Source organism: Aricia agestis, chromosome 6 (assembly GCF_905147365.1).
Source record: "Aricia agestis chromosome 6, ilAriAges1.1, whole genome shotgun sequence".
Taxonomy (NCBI): Eukaryota; Metazoa; Arthropoda; class Insecta; order Lepidoptera; family Lycaenidae; genus Aricia; species Aricia agestis.
The window spans coordinates 20,352,175-20,369,342 of NC_056411.1; the positions used below are offsets into that span (position 1 = coordinate 20,352,175).

At 39.7% G+C, this 17,168-nt stretch overlaps 1 protein-coding gene across 6 annotated transcripts; it reads right to left on the bottom strand.

The window, feature by feature from the left end:
- Window positions 1–157: 157 nt before the first annotated feature.
- Window positions 158–17,048, bottom strand: LOC121728180 (coronin-6). Of its 6 annotated transcripts, none has more exons than XM_042116312.1 (10): window positions 16,946–17,048; window positions 16,613–16,750; window positions 15,121–15,318; window positions 8,472–8,594; window positions 7,807–7,950; window positions 7,214–7,344; window positions 6,533–6,815; window positions 5,913–5,976; window positions 5,377–5,606; window positions 158–2,365 (listed from the first exon to the last, which is right to left on the bottom strand). In XM_042116312.1, exons 1-10 carry the CDS (start codon window positions 16,961–16,963, stop codon window positions 1,967–1,969), a joined length of 1,728 nt encoding a protein of 575 aa, XP_041972246.1. In that variant the 5' UTR covers window positions 16,964–17,048; the 3' UTR covers window positions 158–1,966. The 6 variants fall into 6 exon arrangements, with proteins under 6 accessions (XP_041972246.1, XP_041972245.1, XP_041972247.1 ...); XM_042116311.1 differs by having other exon boundaries at window positions 158–2,386; XM_042116313.1 differs by lacking the exons at window positions 16,613–16,750; window positions 16,946–17,048 and adding an exon at window positions 15,596–15,724 and having other exon boundaries at window positions 158–2,386.
- Between the last annotated feature and the right edge of the window lie 120 nt (window positions 17,049–17,168).

Genomic DNA, 17,168 nt, shown 5'->3' on the forward strand with positions numbered 1-17,168 from the left:
CGTTACATAAATATAATCATCAAAATATTAATCTTTATGAGTGCTTCCGTTGAACTAGTTTTAACGCGAATACATTAAAAAGGGGTCATATCTTTATAAATTTTGCAATTCAGCTAAAAAAAACGAGAAGTTACGGAATAAAAAATAATACAAGCAATGAAAATAGTAAAATAGACATTTATTCTGCACAACTTTCATAATTGCAACATTATCTGAGTATTACTTTACACAACAAGGCACTTATCACCGACGGGCGACGACTCGAGCACGCCGCCAACGGTCGAAGCTCGGTCATGTTGCATTAACAGTTCGATATCTAGTAGTAGTGTAGGGACGTCGTTCGCATGCTTATGTACAGAAAATATAGACTATGAAGGACGAGCTCCGACCGACCGACGGCGAAGCGGCTACGCTAGTATATGAATACAAAAATATTATATTTGAGCATAAGATACCTATTTGGCACAAAACTGGTCGACTTTATACAAACGATTACAATTTAACGAGTCCCAAATCCCAATACATCGGCGGACGACTCAGACAAGCGCGGGGCTCACACTCGCCACACGAATAATTTACATACGCTACCTCTATACATTCTTAACATACATTTGCCTTGTCATGGTCTCGTATAGAACATCTTAAATTACGCCATCCTAAAATTAATATAATATAAACGATTTTAATACTATTTAAAAAATAATACTCGTCGCCTACCGGACGCGTGCGGGGTGCGGACTGGCGACCGGGGACGCCGGGGTGACGTCACACCGGCGTACTGTCACTGCGGTGACGTGACGCGGCGGCGCCGGCGACGATCGCACGTCCGCACCGACGGCGTCGACATTTTTCAAGTCTAATGCTTCAATAACAAGCGGTAAAAATAAAACAAATTCATAATACATATCCAGCGGTTAGCGTCACTCGTATAAAACTATAAAACGGCGTTTAACGGTGAATGCATACCTTACCGACTTTACATAAAAATACATAATATATTTGTTAGGATAATAATATAGTGAGGTCGGCTACGAGATAAATACGCCGAAGCACCGTCACTCGTTAGCCTGCACAGAGTTAAAAGCGTCAAGCACTATAATGTAGCACAGCAAATAACTTCATAAGTCGGTTAACATTTAAATATTAAATTCTAGGTTATTAACATTTGACATAATACAAAAACTAATATTTCGTAGCTATTATGGCATAAAAATATTTAGAGCAAAATAGCTTGCTATATATTTTAAATCTTTATCCATTACATCAAGTTTCATTAAATAGCATTTTTACGATTTCGTGAATTTAGTTTTAAAATTTTTCGTTAGTTAATAATACAATTTTATTAATTATAACAAACAAGGCACAATAATATAATCAGTTCTACGATTTTAATTCAACAATAACAAATTTAATTACCAGTCTAAATAGCATTATTAAAAGCGCATTTCGTTAGTTACAAAATCTCAAATGTATTAACGGTCACGAAATATTTACGTATACTAGTATAAGGTGAATATGATTCGTCAACGAGTATAATATAGTATAGCTAGTCCATCTAAATGCACAGTAAGTACCGGTCATAAGGCACGTTAGTCGGCGATACGCGCTACACTTAATATTTACACATTAGTTTATACATAAATATATTAAAGCGGGGCTTACACCTACTCGCCGATGGCGGGGCCCGGCGTCGGGACCACCGCTCGGTCGCGTGACAATTTCATACACTTGTGCGTTGAATATTCGAATTTCGATAGTTATATATTTTAAAAAATAATTTAGAAAGTTTACGCACTCGTTTCTTACAAAAGTCGGGGCTCAAGCTATCACCTAGTATACGGTTAACATAGGCCTCCCCTCACAGAGAGCATACTACGATGCGATGAGCTTCGTAATATTGAACAGGAGGGAACGGTGGTAAGGCACATACGTTAGCGGGGGCGGGCGGCGGGCGGCGGGGCGCGGCTCACACCTCGTCGGGCGCCATGCCGTCGTCGGCGTCGTCGACTGGCGCGGCGAGGGGCACGGCGGGGGCGGGGGCGGGCGTCGGGGGCTCCGGCGTGGGGGCGGGCTCGGGCGTGGGCGCGGCGGACTTGACGGCCGCCTCGAGCGCGCGGATGCGGTTCTCCTGCTTGACGATGACGGACTTGAGCTTGCGGATCTCGTCGACGAGGTCACTGAGCTGCTTCTCGATGCCGGGCGGGATGGCTGCGGGCGCGGGGGCGGCGGCGGGCGCGCCGGCGACGGTGGGGGCTGGGTCGGCGGGCGTGGGCGAGCGGTCGGGGCGGGGCTTGTCGCGGGCGAGGGCGTTGCGCGCGGGCTTGGACACGGCGAGCGGCGCGCGCGCGGACGCCACGTAGCCTCCCTGTACGACGAGCGCGCGCTCCTGTAGTTGGGTCGGGCGAGCCCTCCTAGCATCTGTCTTGTACGTCGCCGTGGCTCGTCCCACCCAACTATACTAGCGCTTTGCAAAAAATTCTTCTACACATATTGAAATAGGTTCCGACTTGTGACTCGGTATAATATTGGTTAAATTAAGTCTTTGTTCAAGTTGTTTAAATATCAAAAACTTAAAAATTATATTTTACTAGTTTTGAACACTTTAAATAATAATATATAAACTGATTTAACATACGAACCTATGCACGTAAAATTAAGTTTTAGTTAAAACGTTAAACGAGTATTAAGTACACAGTACACACGTAACTAGAACACAACGGCTGCAGCGCGAGTTAGACGTTAGTGATGGCAAGCCAACGGGACCACAAGCGAGACGCCTCGAGGCAAATCACTCGAAGTATAAATTAAATCCTATATAAGGGCCTGGTAAGATTTGGATACAAACAGTATAGAAATTGCTTTTTGCTTTTGAAAGCTTTCATTCTATTAGTGTTTGTTCCGCATATTATATAGCTGGTTATAATAATATGATCTGAATATACACAACAACACACAACACACTCACTTCGATCATAGAGTTCTGTTTCACAATATACTGAGAAGAATCATAATAATTGTATGTTTTAACTCCATCGCGTAATATGCAGTAGGGCCAGTAGGCACTCCGCACTAGGCAACTAAACTTTCACACTACTTCAATGATGACGTAATATATACAGATTTTTCAAAAGCATTCGATATGGTATGTCATCAAAAGTTATTAAGCAAGTTATCTGTTTATGGCATCACGGGCTCTCTTTTAAATCTTATAAAATCTTACTTGAAAAAGAAACCATTTTATGTTGTAATTAATGGATATCGCTCTTCATACTATTGCGCAACATCAGGCGTTCCCCAAGGATCACATTTAGGACCCACCTTGTTTAACTTTTTTATTAATGATATTATAGAATGTTTTCTCTCGTCTGAATTCTATTTGTATGCTGACGACTTAAAATTTTGTAAAATTATAACTTGCCTCAATGATTGTATACTTTTGCAAAACGATCTTTATAGACTTTACAATTGGTGTAAAAATAATTTTATGTCATTAAATACTAGTAAATATTATTCGGCTAACTATTCCAGGAAAAATACTCTAATTAAATTTAATTACCATGTAGAAAACTTAACAACACTTAATACAGAATGTTAACAGCATTAGGGACCTAGGCATAATTTTTGATAGAAAATTAACATTTAATTCGCATATGGAATGTGTGATTAAAAAGGCGTCTAGATTACTAGGCTTTGTGACCAGGACTTGTAAAGATTTCCAAAACCCTAAAGTAAACATTTTATTATATTTTTCCCTAGTGCGAAGTATTCTAGAATATGGTATACAAATTTGACGGCCTCATTATGCCACACACACACACTTCGGTTAGAGCGAGTTCAAAAGAGGTTTCGTTGGCATTTAGCTTTTTCTCTTGGCAAAAGTAAGGAGCTTAATTCATATAGTAGTAGGTTAAAATATTTTTTACGATTCACTAACTCAGGAATTGATCAGCTAATAATTCGGGCAAAAAAACTTGATGCCACTTTCATTTATAAAGTATTGAGAAATAAGGTTTCTTGCCCCCAATTGCTGCAAAGTTTAGGGTATCGTGTCCATTTCGTCTTCCTCGAGCTCCTATAACACCTCTTTATTATCGACCAAAAAGAACTAATCTTGGCATGAACTCTCCTATGACTCGAATGACAAGATTAATTAACGAATGCAGCAGTGTCTTGGACTTGCACTTTGACTCCCCCGCGTCCTTTTTGCGTCACATAAAAGAACATCATAACATTGAAACTTGAATTCAAAAGAAATAACTTTATCAAGTAGAGTATTAGTCAATTATTAATTTTTGTAAAATAATTTTTATATTTTAATTTTGGTTATTTAATGAATTTTATTATTGTATAATATACTTTTTTAATATTACTATTACGATTTTTTTTTTAATTGCTTATTTTTATTAATTTTTATTTTTGTATCCCCTTTTGCTTTTACTGTTAGGTGAATTTTCATATTTTAATTATCGGCTATTTAATTAATTTTATTATTGTATCCCTTTTTACTATTACGAATTTTTATATCTTTTATTTGGTTATTTTATTAATTTTATATTAATACTTTAAGCAAATTGTAATGCATGTTATATTTTATATTTTTTAGTTGATTTTATGATATTGTGAATGTGGTGTTTGTCTTTAAGAAATTGATATGCGTTTTCACTGTAACCTTAAATTGTATTTCTTAAATGTATTACGTGTAATCGATTAATTGTTGACAAACCGAATTAAATAAAATAAAAATAAAATAAATAACTAATTTGATGATTGTGAAACAGACCTTTGCAATCGGTAAAAATTAATCATCAAACTCAATATGTTGACTTACAACATGTAGTTTAGTTTGAAAACACTAGAAATATCCATGCTAATAAAATAAAATGAAAACCTGCGCGCACCACGATAAGGAATGTATGGGATTATGTGGGGTCATTTAATTCAGGGAGAATTATTACATTTCTGGGAATATTTTATGGGAACTTTTTATCCGTCTACGGCAAAGCGAAAATACAGAGTAAAAAAATCCACGTCCGCAACCGGACTATAGAAACATAACTACTCTTCAAACTACATGGTCTATGAAGGTCTCGGGCACGTTCATCGTGCCCCGCGACCAGACTATAGGAATGTCTCTGCACACCTCAGTATTAACTATTAGGTGGTAGAATGGAGGTCGTGGCCACTTCCTCCATGCTTTATGACTGGACTATATTCCTCTCTTGTCACACTAAAGAGGTCGTGGGCAATTTTTATATGCTACGCAACCAGACTATAGTACCTCTACCTATTAGGTAGTCTCGGACTATACCATCAGGTGACCCTACGGGGTAAATAAGGGAGTGCCGGGAGGGCGGGGGGTGTGGCGCGGGGCGATACCTTGAGCGACATGGTGTTGGGCTCGGCGTCCTCGCCGGCCAGCCACTCGTCGGCGGTGAGCGCGGCCTCGTCGCTGAGCGTGTCGGGGTAGAGGTCCTCCTGGAACAGCTCGGACTTGCGCGGCACCGTCATGGATACCACCTGGCACAGCCCGCTGTTGTTCAGCCGGTAGAACTTGGCGATCTCGCACGTCGCCACGTCGCACCCGCGCTTCGGCATCATGCCGATACCTGGAACGTGACACATTATTATCAGCTATTGTATTGTCTCTTTTAAGTTTGCAATTAAAGCAAACTGCCCCACGGCAATCATAAAATTAAGTTTGAAAATTAAGTGCCAATAATAAAATTTTCTGTAGAAATATGAACTCGTAAGTAAAGATAGTACCAATAATTGGGTGGTTTGTGAAAACATGTGTTTTTGCTAATTAAAAACACTTCTAATCACGCCCTATTCGACTAAATATTAACCGTTTGATTAAACATAAAAATGACGTTGTAGCCACTAGAAATATTATGATCAAAAATGTATGTCACCTCTCTGCGGGTCGGGCGTCTGGAAGGTGTTGATGTAGTGCACAAACGGCGGCTCGGGCGTCACCTGCAACACATCATATTATGATTTGCTTATGAATGTTTGATTATACTTTATGATTTTGTACTATCGTAATTTGGTTGCGTTATGTCAAACCTATTCGACTGATCAGAGCTAACATTGAATTGACATAAGCCGACCACGTGACGTAGGTCCATCAACTGCCTAGGAATCAATTTCCTCGATAATACTTAGGAGTCAGGACCACTACTCACTAGCGCCAACCTTGCAATTTTTGCTACCTAATTGTTTGTCAAAATACTATGATTTCTTCAAATCAAAACAAAGAACAACACACATATTAACCTAAATTCGCAGAAAGATTTTCGCAGTCATTCGTATATTGAATTTATATCGTTTTGCTTTCAAATATAGAATAATTATTTAAACTTAGGAATTCTTATTTTTATTGTTACATATTTAACTTTAATAATAGTTTTCAATATTAGAAGGGACAGTACAATAAGTATGATATATGAATAAATATATAATTTCCCACGTGTCGTCCTACCAACCCCAACGGGGATCGGGGCCAGCGAGTAATCCCGCACAATAATCTCACCTCAAAGTACCGTATGACGGAGTCGCCCTTGCCGCACAGGTACACGAGGTTGGTGTCGGGGTCGTACAGCGGGAACATGACGCCGTTCGACGTGTCGATCTCCACCGTCACTATCGGCTCGCCCAGCGCGTCCGGCGTGCGCAGCGAGTACTGCCGCTCCGACATGCGGCTGAACCCGGTGGTGAAGACGAGGCCGTGCTTGAGGAAGATGGCGCGCGACGCCTTGCTGCCCTCGTGCGCGATCGCCTCCGACTCCACCTCGCCCTTGCGCGGGTCGATGATTCTGTAATAGGAAGTGGTTCAACTTAGTTATAGAGGTTCGGCAAAACACAGATCACCGGCTCATTAAAAATTTACTTTAAATAAATAGCGACACCAGCGCGATGCATATTGGCGTTTAACTCCCTCAATCAAGTCAGTCACAATTGAACAGTGGAAGGGATAAGAGTGCATCGCGAACGCCGCGTGCGCGCCACGCGCATGCCTAATGTGGGGGACGCCTAAACTCGCTAAGCCATAGTATCTCAAGGCTAACAAAAACTATGTCAGCTTATGATTTCTTACACACATAAAAATGACGTTGTTGTAGCCATTAACAATATTATAATAAATTTCATACACACATTATATACGTTGAGTAACGGCTTAAGTACTTGAATATTTGAAATTTGAGATAGGTACCTGATCTTCTTGTCGCGGCAGGTAGTGAGCAGCTTGGAGCCGGTCCAGTTCCAGCAGGCGGAGTAGATGAGGTCGGGGTGGCAGTCCAGCGTCAGCAGCACCTCGCCCGTGCCCACGTTCCATATCGCGATCTGGGGGTAAAGTGCGAGTTTTATTCGATCATACGTATCGAGCACGTTAACGCGAATTTATATGGAATCAAAGCAGCGCCATCTACTGGCTAACGTGGATACTGCTTTGATCCCATATAAATTCACGTTAACGTGCTCGATGCGTCGGATCGAATAAAACTCGCACTTTACTCCCTGGACACAAATGAAAAGTTGGAGTCACTTATAAGGGTTTTAGGTGAATCGAGGCGGTCGAATGCTAATGAGTATGATCCATAAGTAGATCCATCAGCGATCAGACAGTGAATTGATAGTTTTATCGTTCTTTAAGTTGTGGGCAGCCTATTCTTCAAAATTGGCTTTGGATGTTTTTATGCCACTGTCAAATATAACACACCCCCCATCTACCAAAAACATACTTTATGTATAGGCAGTGTAGGCCATGGCCTATGGGCGGCAGCGGCCCTGGCTCGGTGGTCTCACCTGGTTGTCGGAGCCGGCGGTGAGCAGCACGTTCTGCGCGGTGGGGTGCCACAGCACGAGCCCCACGCGGCGCTGGTGATACACCAGGTCCACCACCGGCTCCGTCAGCGTGCGCGACAGCCCGCCATCCGGGATCTGCCACACCTGGAAACGAAGTGTAAAGTGTTTTATTTTTAATTATATTTTTTATACAGAATTCCACTATTTATGTCTTTATGTGTCACGTGACGTTTCCATGTCGGCACAAGCAGATTTCCTATATTCGCTGTGTAAATATTTTATATTCCTCGTGTAACATTAAAAGGCGAGACCGCATTAATGCGACACGACGCGACGCGACACTTCACGTTTTAGAGAATTATTGATGTTTGTAAAACGTCAGTGAGGCGTTTTACATATGTCAATTGTATGGAACGTGAACGTGTCGCGCCGTGTCGTGTCGCGTAGTGCGGTCTCACCTTAACGTCAGCGTGACAGTAAAATCTAAGTATACAATAGAGCACAGTACATTTTTTCGGGATAAAAAGTATCCTATATCCATTCCCGGGACTCAAACTATCACCATTCCCATCACAATCGGTTCAGCGGTTTAGGCGTGAAGAGGAGGACATACATCCTTGCGCATTTACAATATTAGTATGGATTTTTCAAGTGGGCGTGTGTACCTTGACGACGCAGTCCTCGGAGCCGCTGGCGATGACGTTGTCGTTGTGGGGGCACCAGGCGATGTCCAGCACCGGCCCCTTGTGGCCCCCCACTAGCGGGTGGTCCGCCGGGATGCGGCCCACCTGCAATTACAAAGTGAAGGATGTTGAAGCGACACCAAGCTAGATTCATAACCAGATATTTGGCATTCTGAATTGAGTTTTCATAATTGTTTAATGTAGCAAACTGCAAAACGTGATTCGTTTATTTAAGGTACTTCTGTATTTGATTTTACTATTTTTAGGATTAGTCATTACTAAAAGGAGAGGCTGTAGAAACATATTAATCCAGGTGAACACAAGTAGGGTTAAAGGTTTACATGTGCGAATATAGGTTGAACTTAATCATGCTATTGCTTCAATCGTGTATCTGTCCTGCTATTATTATGAAAGAGAAGTCATTAGACGTGTCACGTGGTATTTGCACAGTCGATTAGGAATAGCCCAACTAGCACAAATAGACCTGAGGCTTATAGGCCCATTTGGGCCATTTGCGCTAGCCCAGGCCCTAAGAGTTCTCTTTCCATATATAGTCATGGGCGCCGGCAGGGGGGTGCCAGGTGGTGCACTTGCACCCCTTGGGAATCTCGGAATCAATGACAGGAATTATTGAAATAATTAAAAAGCCGTCTTAGATTGGAAATATTTGTTTTCTGTTGGCGTAAATAGACAGTCACAGTTGTTCGTAAAAAGAAAAAGAAAAGAAAGAAATCTAAAATCTGCACCCCTTGGAAATTATTTCTGCCGGCACCCATGTAAGTATATAAGTATGTATATGGAAAGAGACGCGTAATTATTCATAGTATTACTTATAGTAACTGCTAATATTGAATACCGTATCCGATACGCCATCGCTTAAGGAAAACGTGTCACTCGATAAGCGATGAGTCACCGCTCATTCTGGACGCTCGGGGCGAGGAATGCATAATGGCAGGAGGTAACCCGGTAAACTTGACGAGACTCCGCGGGAGACCGCCGGACGACCAAAACGGGTCACTACTATATTCGTCCGGGCTATTCTCAGCTGTATATGACACGTCCGGACAGATTTAGAATGTTTATTTTGTATTTACGCACCGATACAGATGTGGTTTCATTGTAGCGCGCAAAGGAAAATAGGATATACGTTTTATGCCAGGAAAATATCAGTTGATATCTTTCAAAGCAGTTTTACACGTAGGAACGTTATACATACTTGTTTTATCCTTCTAAAATTATCTTCCTGACTGATCTATTATAATAAATTACACTGCGACGGAACTGCAGTATTGCACATGTTACGAGTCGCATGACATTTTGATTCAATGATTTCACATGATGATCCAAATCCATCCAAATGCGACGATTAGTCAGGTCACAAGTGTGGTGGTCACGATGGTTGATCGATGGGGAAGTGGTGGATGTGGAGTGTGAAGTGGCAGCGTTTCGGACGTGGCGGGCTGCCAGGTATGCCATGCGGTCGTGCGTCGCATGCGTTATCAGGGACGCTCATACCGCATGCGCGGTGCGCCGCATGTGGCGTGCTGCATCATGCATGACTCAGCGGCCTCCGTGCGACGTATTCAAAGTGTTAAGGCGCGCTTATACCTCGTAGGGAGGGTTCTGTGTTGTTGCCAATTATATTATGTTATAACTTAATAGTTGATGCTATTAATCAAGGTAAACATTAAATGCTAGGATAATAATATCGTGTCAGGTGACTCACGTCCGTTTTATACATCCCGCTTTTGTCATTATATGTGGTAGACGCCCGCCGTCGTATATTGCAATATAGCTTATTGCAGATTAGTTTGTAAATTGTAATATACGATAGGCAATAATCCGTTGTACCATATTCTTTATTACTTTGGCGACAGGTCGACCAAAACTTTAAGATCGGTCGGCGGGTGAAGGAAGGCGCAATTTTTAGAAACTGGGACAGGGCGGACAGGGCGTGAGTGGGACGGGTGCTTGCACGGGGACACGCTACTGGTCACGGGTACATGCGCCAATCACCCCCTCCAGTTTGGCCGAGCGATTTTAAAGTTTTGCCGGTTCACCAGGATGTATGTTGAATACCCTGCAAGGAACCCTACGACGCCTCGACAACTAGTTACCACGAGAAGGGATTTCACGCTAATCCCAGTATTCGCTATAAAAAGCCCGGGAAATCGCGGTTGCACACGTCGCGCACGTGGGCGCCCCGCCCCCCGCCCCCCACGCGCTGCCCCGCCCCGATTCCCACCGCATAACCTAACCTTTATAAATAGGTACATAAATAGACTTTTGTAAATTATATTATCTGGAGCCATCATCATCGTCAGTCGTAAGCCGGTGCGCAGGCGCCGCGCTGGTTCATGGACGCAGCGCGTCCGCCGCCCACCGATCATATCAGCCGACCGAGGATCCCCGCTAATAATAACATAATATTATGAATGAACCCCGATAACTAACCCAAAAGACCTTGAAATGAACTATAGACTGGACCATGCCCACATCGGCTGTCTTGATTCTTAGAAAAGCCAGAAGCCACTAGAGTCCACTCGTTTACTTTTATACGGTCGTAAACCTATCCATCGAAGTTTATATTCTTAATATTATGATTAATTAGTAATTACGAATGGTGACCATATCGCTAGGGCTGCTGAAGCGCTTCGGTGGTTATGAGAGTATGACGCATAGTTTGCATCCATAATATTGCAATTGTAGTCTATCCCAGCCTGCGGTCTCCCGTTGCCGGCGTTTTTCCGTTTGAGATATCCAACGTGGTTACATGATTGTGGTATCGGTTATCAATTATCATATTGATATACCTAAACCAGTACCTACCTATAGCAGCAGCTGCTCGTGTTAGGTACTACAATATACAATAACCGCGATGCGTTGTACGACAAACTAACACTAATATAAAATATTTTTTCACTGCGCCTGCCAAATCTTCTATGTGTTTTTAGTAAAATTTTCAAGGGAAAAAAATAAACTATTTTCTATTTAATGATGGATGGACTTATCAATAAATTAAAAATGCAGTACCTACCTATGGTGGCAAATCTTATTAAGTATGAAGTAAGACCTTTAATTTATTGATAGGTAAATCTATCAATCACTCAATAAAACAGTTTATTTTCTGCCGCTGAAAATTTTACTAAAAACACCTAAAGGATTTGAATTGAAGGACGACGATTTGAGTTCTTGAGAATACCACAAGTTTCATAGGAAACAAACGCCATTGAACATTAGGAAACGAAGCTTCATTTACGTTGTATAAAATAGAAGAATTTGTTGTAGGTAATACTACTCTCCTGTCTATAATATTATGGGCGAATTGTGCTGTTAAGTGAGAAGGCTCCAAACCACTCCATTAAAAATAAGTAAAAGAGAGCCATGCATTAACTGACTAGGTAGTAGTAAGTACCTACTAGCTACTAGCTAGGTAATTGCCGCGAACGTCGCTTGCGGCTTGCGCGTCTGGCGTTTTTAACTTTCACGGGCGTAAGTATGTAATGTAAATAAAAACTGTCATTATCATAATCGGCCGGCGCGGGCGAGAGCTCTGCCTGGCTCTGTTATCGACGTTTGGCACTTAATTTCTCCTTAAAAACTCGTCACTAAAAATTGAACAAATTGACAGTCATCACTGTTTTTAATAAGCAATTATGCATGTGTGGTGAGTGGTGACTGGTGAATGCAGTAGTGATTGCAGAATGTTCTCCCCCGCCCCCAAAGGTCCCCTAAGAGTTTTTTTTTTAAAGTTCCATTATTTGAAAAGATTGGAAATCCCAGGTCAATAATATAATATATCTGCTATCTTTACTCTGTTTAACTTAATTTAAATTTTTAATTAATTAACAATTTCTTTGGGGTAGTATTTAATCGAGTGACTGTAAATTACAGTTTTACGTGTCAAAATTACTAAATTTGGGTTATAGAATTACTACTTGAGCGACTGAGAGTGAGTGACGAGAAATTAACAGAACAGCAACTTAGAAATTATTTATTTGAGTTACTTAAAATACAAAATGAGCAGCAGGGGTAGACCCTGTTTATATATAAAAATCATTAATGAATTACACAAATTATAATCCTTAACTTCCGTTCCGTCAAAGAAATAGGTAAAATTTTAATGGCGACCTATACCAAAAAAAAAAAAAAACAACTGGCTTCAATTATGATTACACTACTTCTGGGCTTCTGGGTGGTTTACAAAAAAATAACCACGATGGCTAAGGCGGGAGCTTTACTGCGCTACGCTCCCGACTTAGCCATTTAACCTAACCCAAAAAAGTCGTATTGGTCCGCAGCCAAACTCACCTGACTGCAACGATTCGTCGCCCCGGCCCCATTCGAATTCGCACGCATTTTACAATATGTAGTTTTAATTAAAACACCTATCAAAATATAAAATATAAAGCCTCAAATAGAATATCCGTAACCAATTATCATTAATAAAGCAGCTCACAAAAGTTTGCTCAAAATGAACTTTTTAGTAGCTCGTAATAAATAACCTCACTTAGAAAAATTGAATCTATATTTAATATTGAAGTTGCCCGCTATGTATTTCCAGTCACTCACTTAGTAATACAGTTGCTCGGATAAAATTTTAATATCTGAAATAGATTAATCGCAATCCACATTTTGTAAGCTCGTTCTGGATTTTATTATAAATCAATATTAGTCGTTAGTTTAGTTTATTTTTCGCTTAGTCAAATTAATACCGCTCATGTTATTAAAACAGTATGTTCATCATCAGTCGCAAAGTAATTTTTTATTCGCTCGTTTTATTATTTCCCATTTCTTGATGGGTGATTGAATTACTCAGAGACATTCAAATACTAGAATTTTAGCTGTCAACTTTGTTTATATTAGCATCAAAATTAATTGAAACAATGAATTAATTGAAAAAAACTTTTTAGCCATTTCAATTTGATGCATTATACCTTTAAAAAACAAAGGAAGACAGTGAAACCAGAAACCACAAAAATATCAACAATTTAACCATCCATAGTAACTATCTATTGTTCCAAATGTTTGTACAGTTCAGCAACGAACAATGCAATATTTATACAATATGACCCTTACTGTTCTGTTAAATAAGGATAATTGTATCCTTCAGGACAAGCAGGAGTCGGTGCTTCCTGTACTGATAGTATTATCACTTGTTACTCAATAGAAAAATAGACAACACTAATGACCACTGATAAGAAATTTTCCATGGTCACAGCAGATATTGTTTACTAACATTGAGTCAATAAAACATTGTAGTCTAATGTATGATTTTTCTTTACTTAATTTTAAGGACTTTTGTAGTTTTTAATTGTAATTCCATAGTCGTATTTAACATAATAAAACTATGAACTAGAAATTGAAATTACGAAATTAATTTACCTATAATTATTAATAATTGGCCAAGTGCGAGTCGTACTCGCGCACGAAGGGTTCCATAGCATTATAGAGGAAAAAAAAACCAAAAACCATATTTTTGTATGGGAGTCCCCCTTAATTATTTTATTTAAATTTTATTATTAATTATTAAAACATAAATACAATTGTGTTTATGTATTTTGTGAATATTTCAGGAGCCTATCTATTGTCTTCATTTATTTCGAGCAAAAAATGGCAAAATAAACATGTTTGTTGTATGGGAGCCCCTCCTTAAATATCTAATTTATTTTGTTTTAAGTATTTGTTGTTATAGCGGCAACAGATATACACAATCTGTAAAATTTAAACTCTCTAGCTATTACTGTTCTTGAGTTACAGCCTGGAAACAGACAGACAGACATCAAAGACTTAGTAATAGGGTCCCATTTTTACCCTTTGGGTATGGGACCCTAATAAAGGAAGAGATCTATGTATAATATAGAAGAAATCATTTTTGAATGCTCAAAGCATAGATTTAAATTAATCATCAAACATGTAATGTGTCATATTGGTAGACAATGGTATTAGTAATGCCATATCATAGATGTTTTTACATTGTATGTGTACATTGTACAATATCCAAAGCTGTGACACATCAATAGAGCAGCTTATTATGGATTTCTTTTTTTTTTCAATAAAGACAAAATATATTCATTGTGCACACAAGACAAATATTCTGAAAGAAAACCAAAATATAGATAAAAATACATGGGTGTCACGATGGCGGGCGGTGGTAGTAGTCGTGAAGTATTTAGAATTCTGTTTATTGCAAAGCTTTAAATAATTTTATAATTATAATTTTATGATCCAGAGAATATATTTTGATATTTATATTCATTTTGAGTTGGACAGTAACTAATGCTTGAATATCTATCCTCTATCATCCTCTACGTAACACAGAGAATGAGTGAATATTTACTTTTACCCCGTTTGGAGGGTAACCAAATACAAGACACATGAAATTACTTTAATTGCTGTACTACTACCTAATTTATTGTTGGCTCCTGGCCTCCCATCCGAAAGTGTAACAGTAAGTAACAACAATATCAACACAACACACACAATATGCGGATTACTGTGATATTTTCAGGTTTGGTCTCGGGCTAACTAGCTTGGGACAACTAAAGCCTAGCATCAAAAGAAATCGCTATGTACATACAAACTTTAGAACAATTCCTAGCATACAGAATATATTGAAAATGAAAGTCACCTTATTGTGAGGTAGCACTATGAAGGCACCACCCCCGGCGGACTCCACGATGATGGCCAGGAACTTGGGGTTCACGGCACAGAAGGTGGAGTCCCAGGAGCTCTTGGAGACCCTGATATTGTCGTAGCACTGCTCCCTCTTGAGGGCCTGACCGTACACATGACGGAATTTCGAGCTACGCACCACTCTAAACGACATCTGAAAATCAAACGAGCCGGTCTACTCAGGAAATCGACTTTGAAGCCCTTTTTCACGAATTCATAAAAAACATAACCTATTCACTTAGTTGTCTGACCTATTTTGTCACTACACAGATCTTTAGCGATATTAATTTCAACTCACGTTCGCTTTATACTACGGATCACTATATTATCACTGCGAATTGGAATCAATTCATTAGAATTAATCATAAAAATAATTTATCTAAAAGTTCCTAAGGTTCGAAGGGAGGACGGTTGGGAAAACGAGCAAACACCTTATTTGGTAATGCCTTCAAGCTTCAGCTACTGCATTCGATGATTCGATGATTACAAATAAATTGAAAGGTATATTTTTCTTATTTGTGTTAGGAAATTACTATTGAATAAATTAAACTAATTAATTAGAATTACAAAATTATTTTTCTGATTTTTTAACTATTAAAAAAATATTTTTTTCTGTGATTTTTGAACGGCACCGGAGATTAGGGATACATAAAAAGTATCGATATTGTATCGATTCATGATAAGTTCCGAATTCCGATTTCCGATACCGGCTGCTAGAGTATTTTTAATGTGTAGCAGACGGAAAACTAAAATATAATGCTGGGTAAAGGTTCGGAAACCTGCCCCAAGATTGATGGGGAGCGGAGGTGAGGGGGGAGTGGGGAGGAGGGGTAAACAAACCCGTACCAAAACCACACTGAAAAATTTTCGGAATTCTGAGGCGTGTTTTGTGACGGTCGCCGGCGGTCGTCAGCTGCTGCCGCAGCACAGTCACAGTTTTAACCTAACCTACTTTTGGACTTTCTGGATTGTGTTTGTTTTTGTTTTGGTAGAGGCTGCCCCCCCCGAGCCCCCCTTTTATTTGATGACGGTCGCCGGCTGCTACCTCAGGACGCTCGCTGCGCTCGCTCGGCTCCCTCTGTGTTGTGAATTGTGATCTAAGTTCTAACCTAACCTAACAAACTTTTGGACTTTGTGGATTGTGTTTGTTTTTGTTTTGGCACTCCTTAATAAGTAAGTAATACATAAACACCAGAAAAAAGATAACCTTACCGAACAAGATTACGAAAATTTCAAATGTAAATTCCTCCTTAACGGGGGTTTCCGGGGGTGGACCGTGGAAGTGACACGAGGAGGTTTTTCTGACCCAAAGCATCCTTCCTCAACCCATGTGAGCACTAAAAAATTGGGGTAGGTTTCTGAACCTTAGCCTAATGCTGTGTTCCGCTTCCATTTGTTACACAAAAAACACTTGAACTTTGAAAATAGGTGAGCAAAATTTAAATTACCTTAGGGCGGTCTATACGACTTTCTGTTGCTTTGGACACTTGAGCATGGTAGCTGTAACTACGTTCTCTCCCAGCACGTTTTGATATAGATATTTTGCGTGTGCTTGGACTCGTAAAACTGCTATGTCTCTTAACATCCTAGAAACAAAAGTGAGATTAGCTGGTAATAATATCACTCTGGACATCAAATCCTTCAAAATTTTATGTAGTGGTCAATGCGGTATACTGTTTAACCAGTTATAACCAAAAATTGTACAATTTTTATAAAACTATGTAAATACCTATGTATATAGTACCTAAGTACTAATAATTACAAACAAAATAAAAACTTACTGCAACATCAACGTCCATTTTTAAAATGTATTTGGTGTATTATTGCACTTTTTGTAAATGATATAGAGTGCCGACACCCAAAGAACATGAACTTAATATGCAGGTAGCTGTTTAATTATAAAATTTATTTACTGCAGGGTAGTTGAAATATTTTTTTACAGATAAAATAATATCTCTACAAATCTCTGGTATGCTTTAAGCTTTTGTACTGTAATGGTTTGCT

Bases quoted from the DNA above. Each gene is read 5' to 3' on its own strand.
- LOC121728180 (XM_042116311.1), bottom strand. The intron at 7,951-8,471 runs GTACACACGCCC...CTTCGTTTCCAG, and splicing joins CCGAGGACTGCGTCGTCAAG to GTGTGGCAGATCCCGGATGG. The intron at 6,816-7,213 runs GTACCTATCTCA...TTCCTATTACAG, and splicing joins TGCCGCGACAAGAAGATCAG to AATCATCGACCCGCGCAAGG.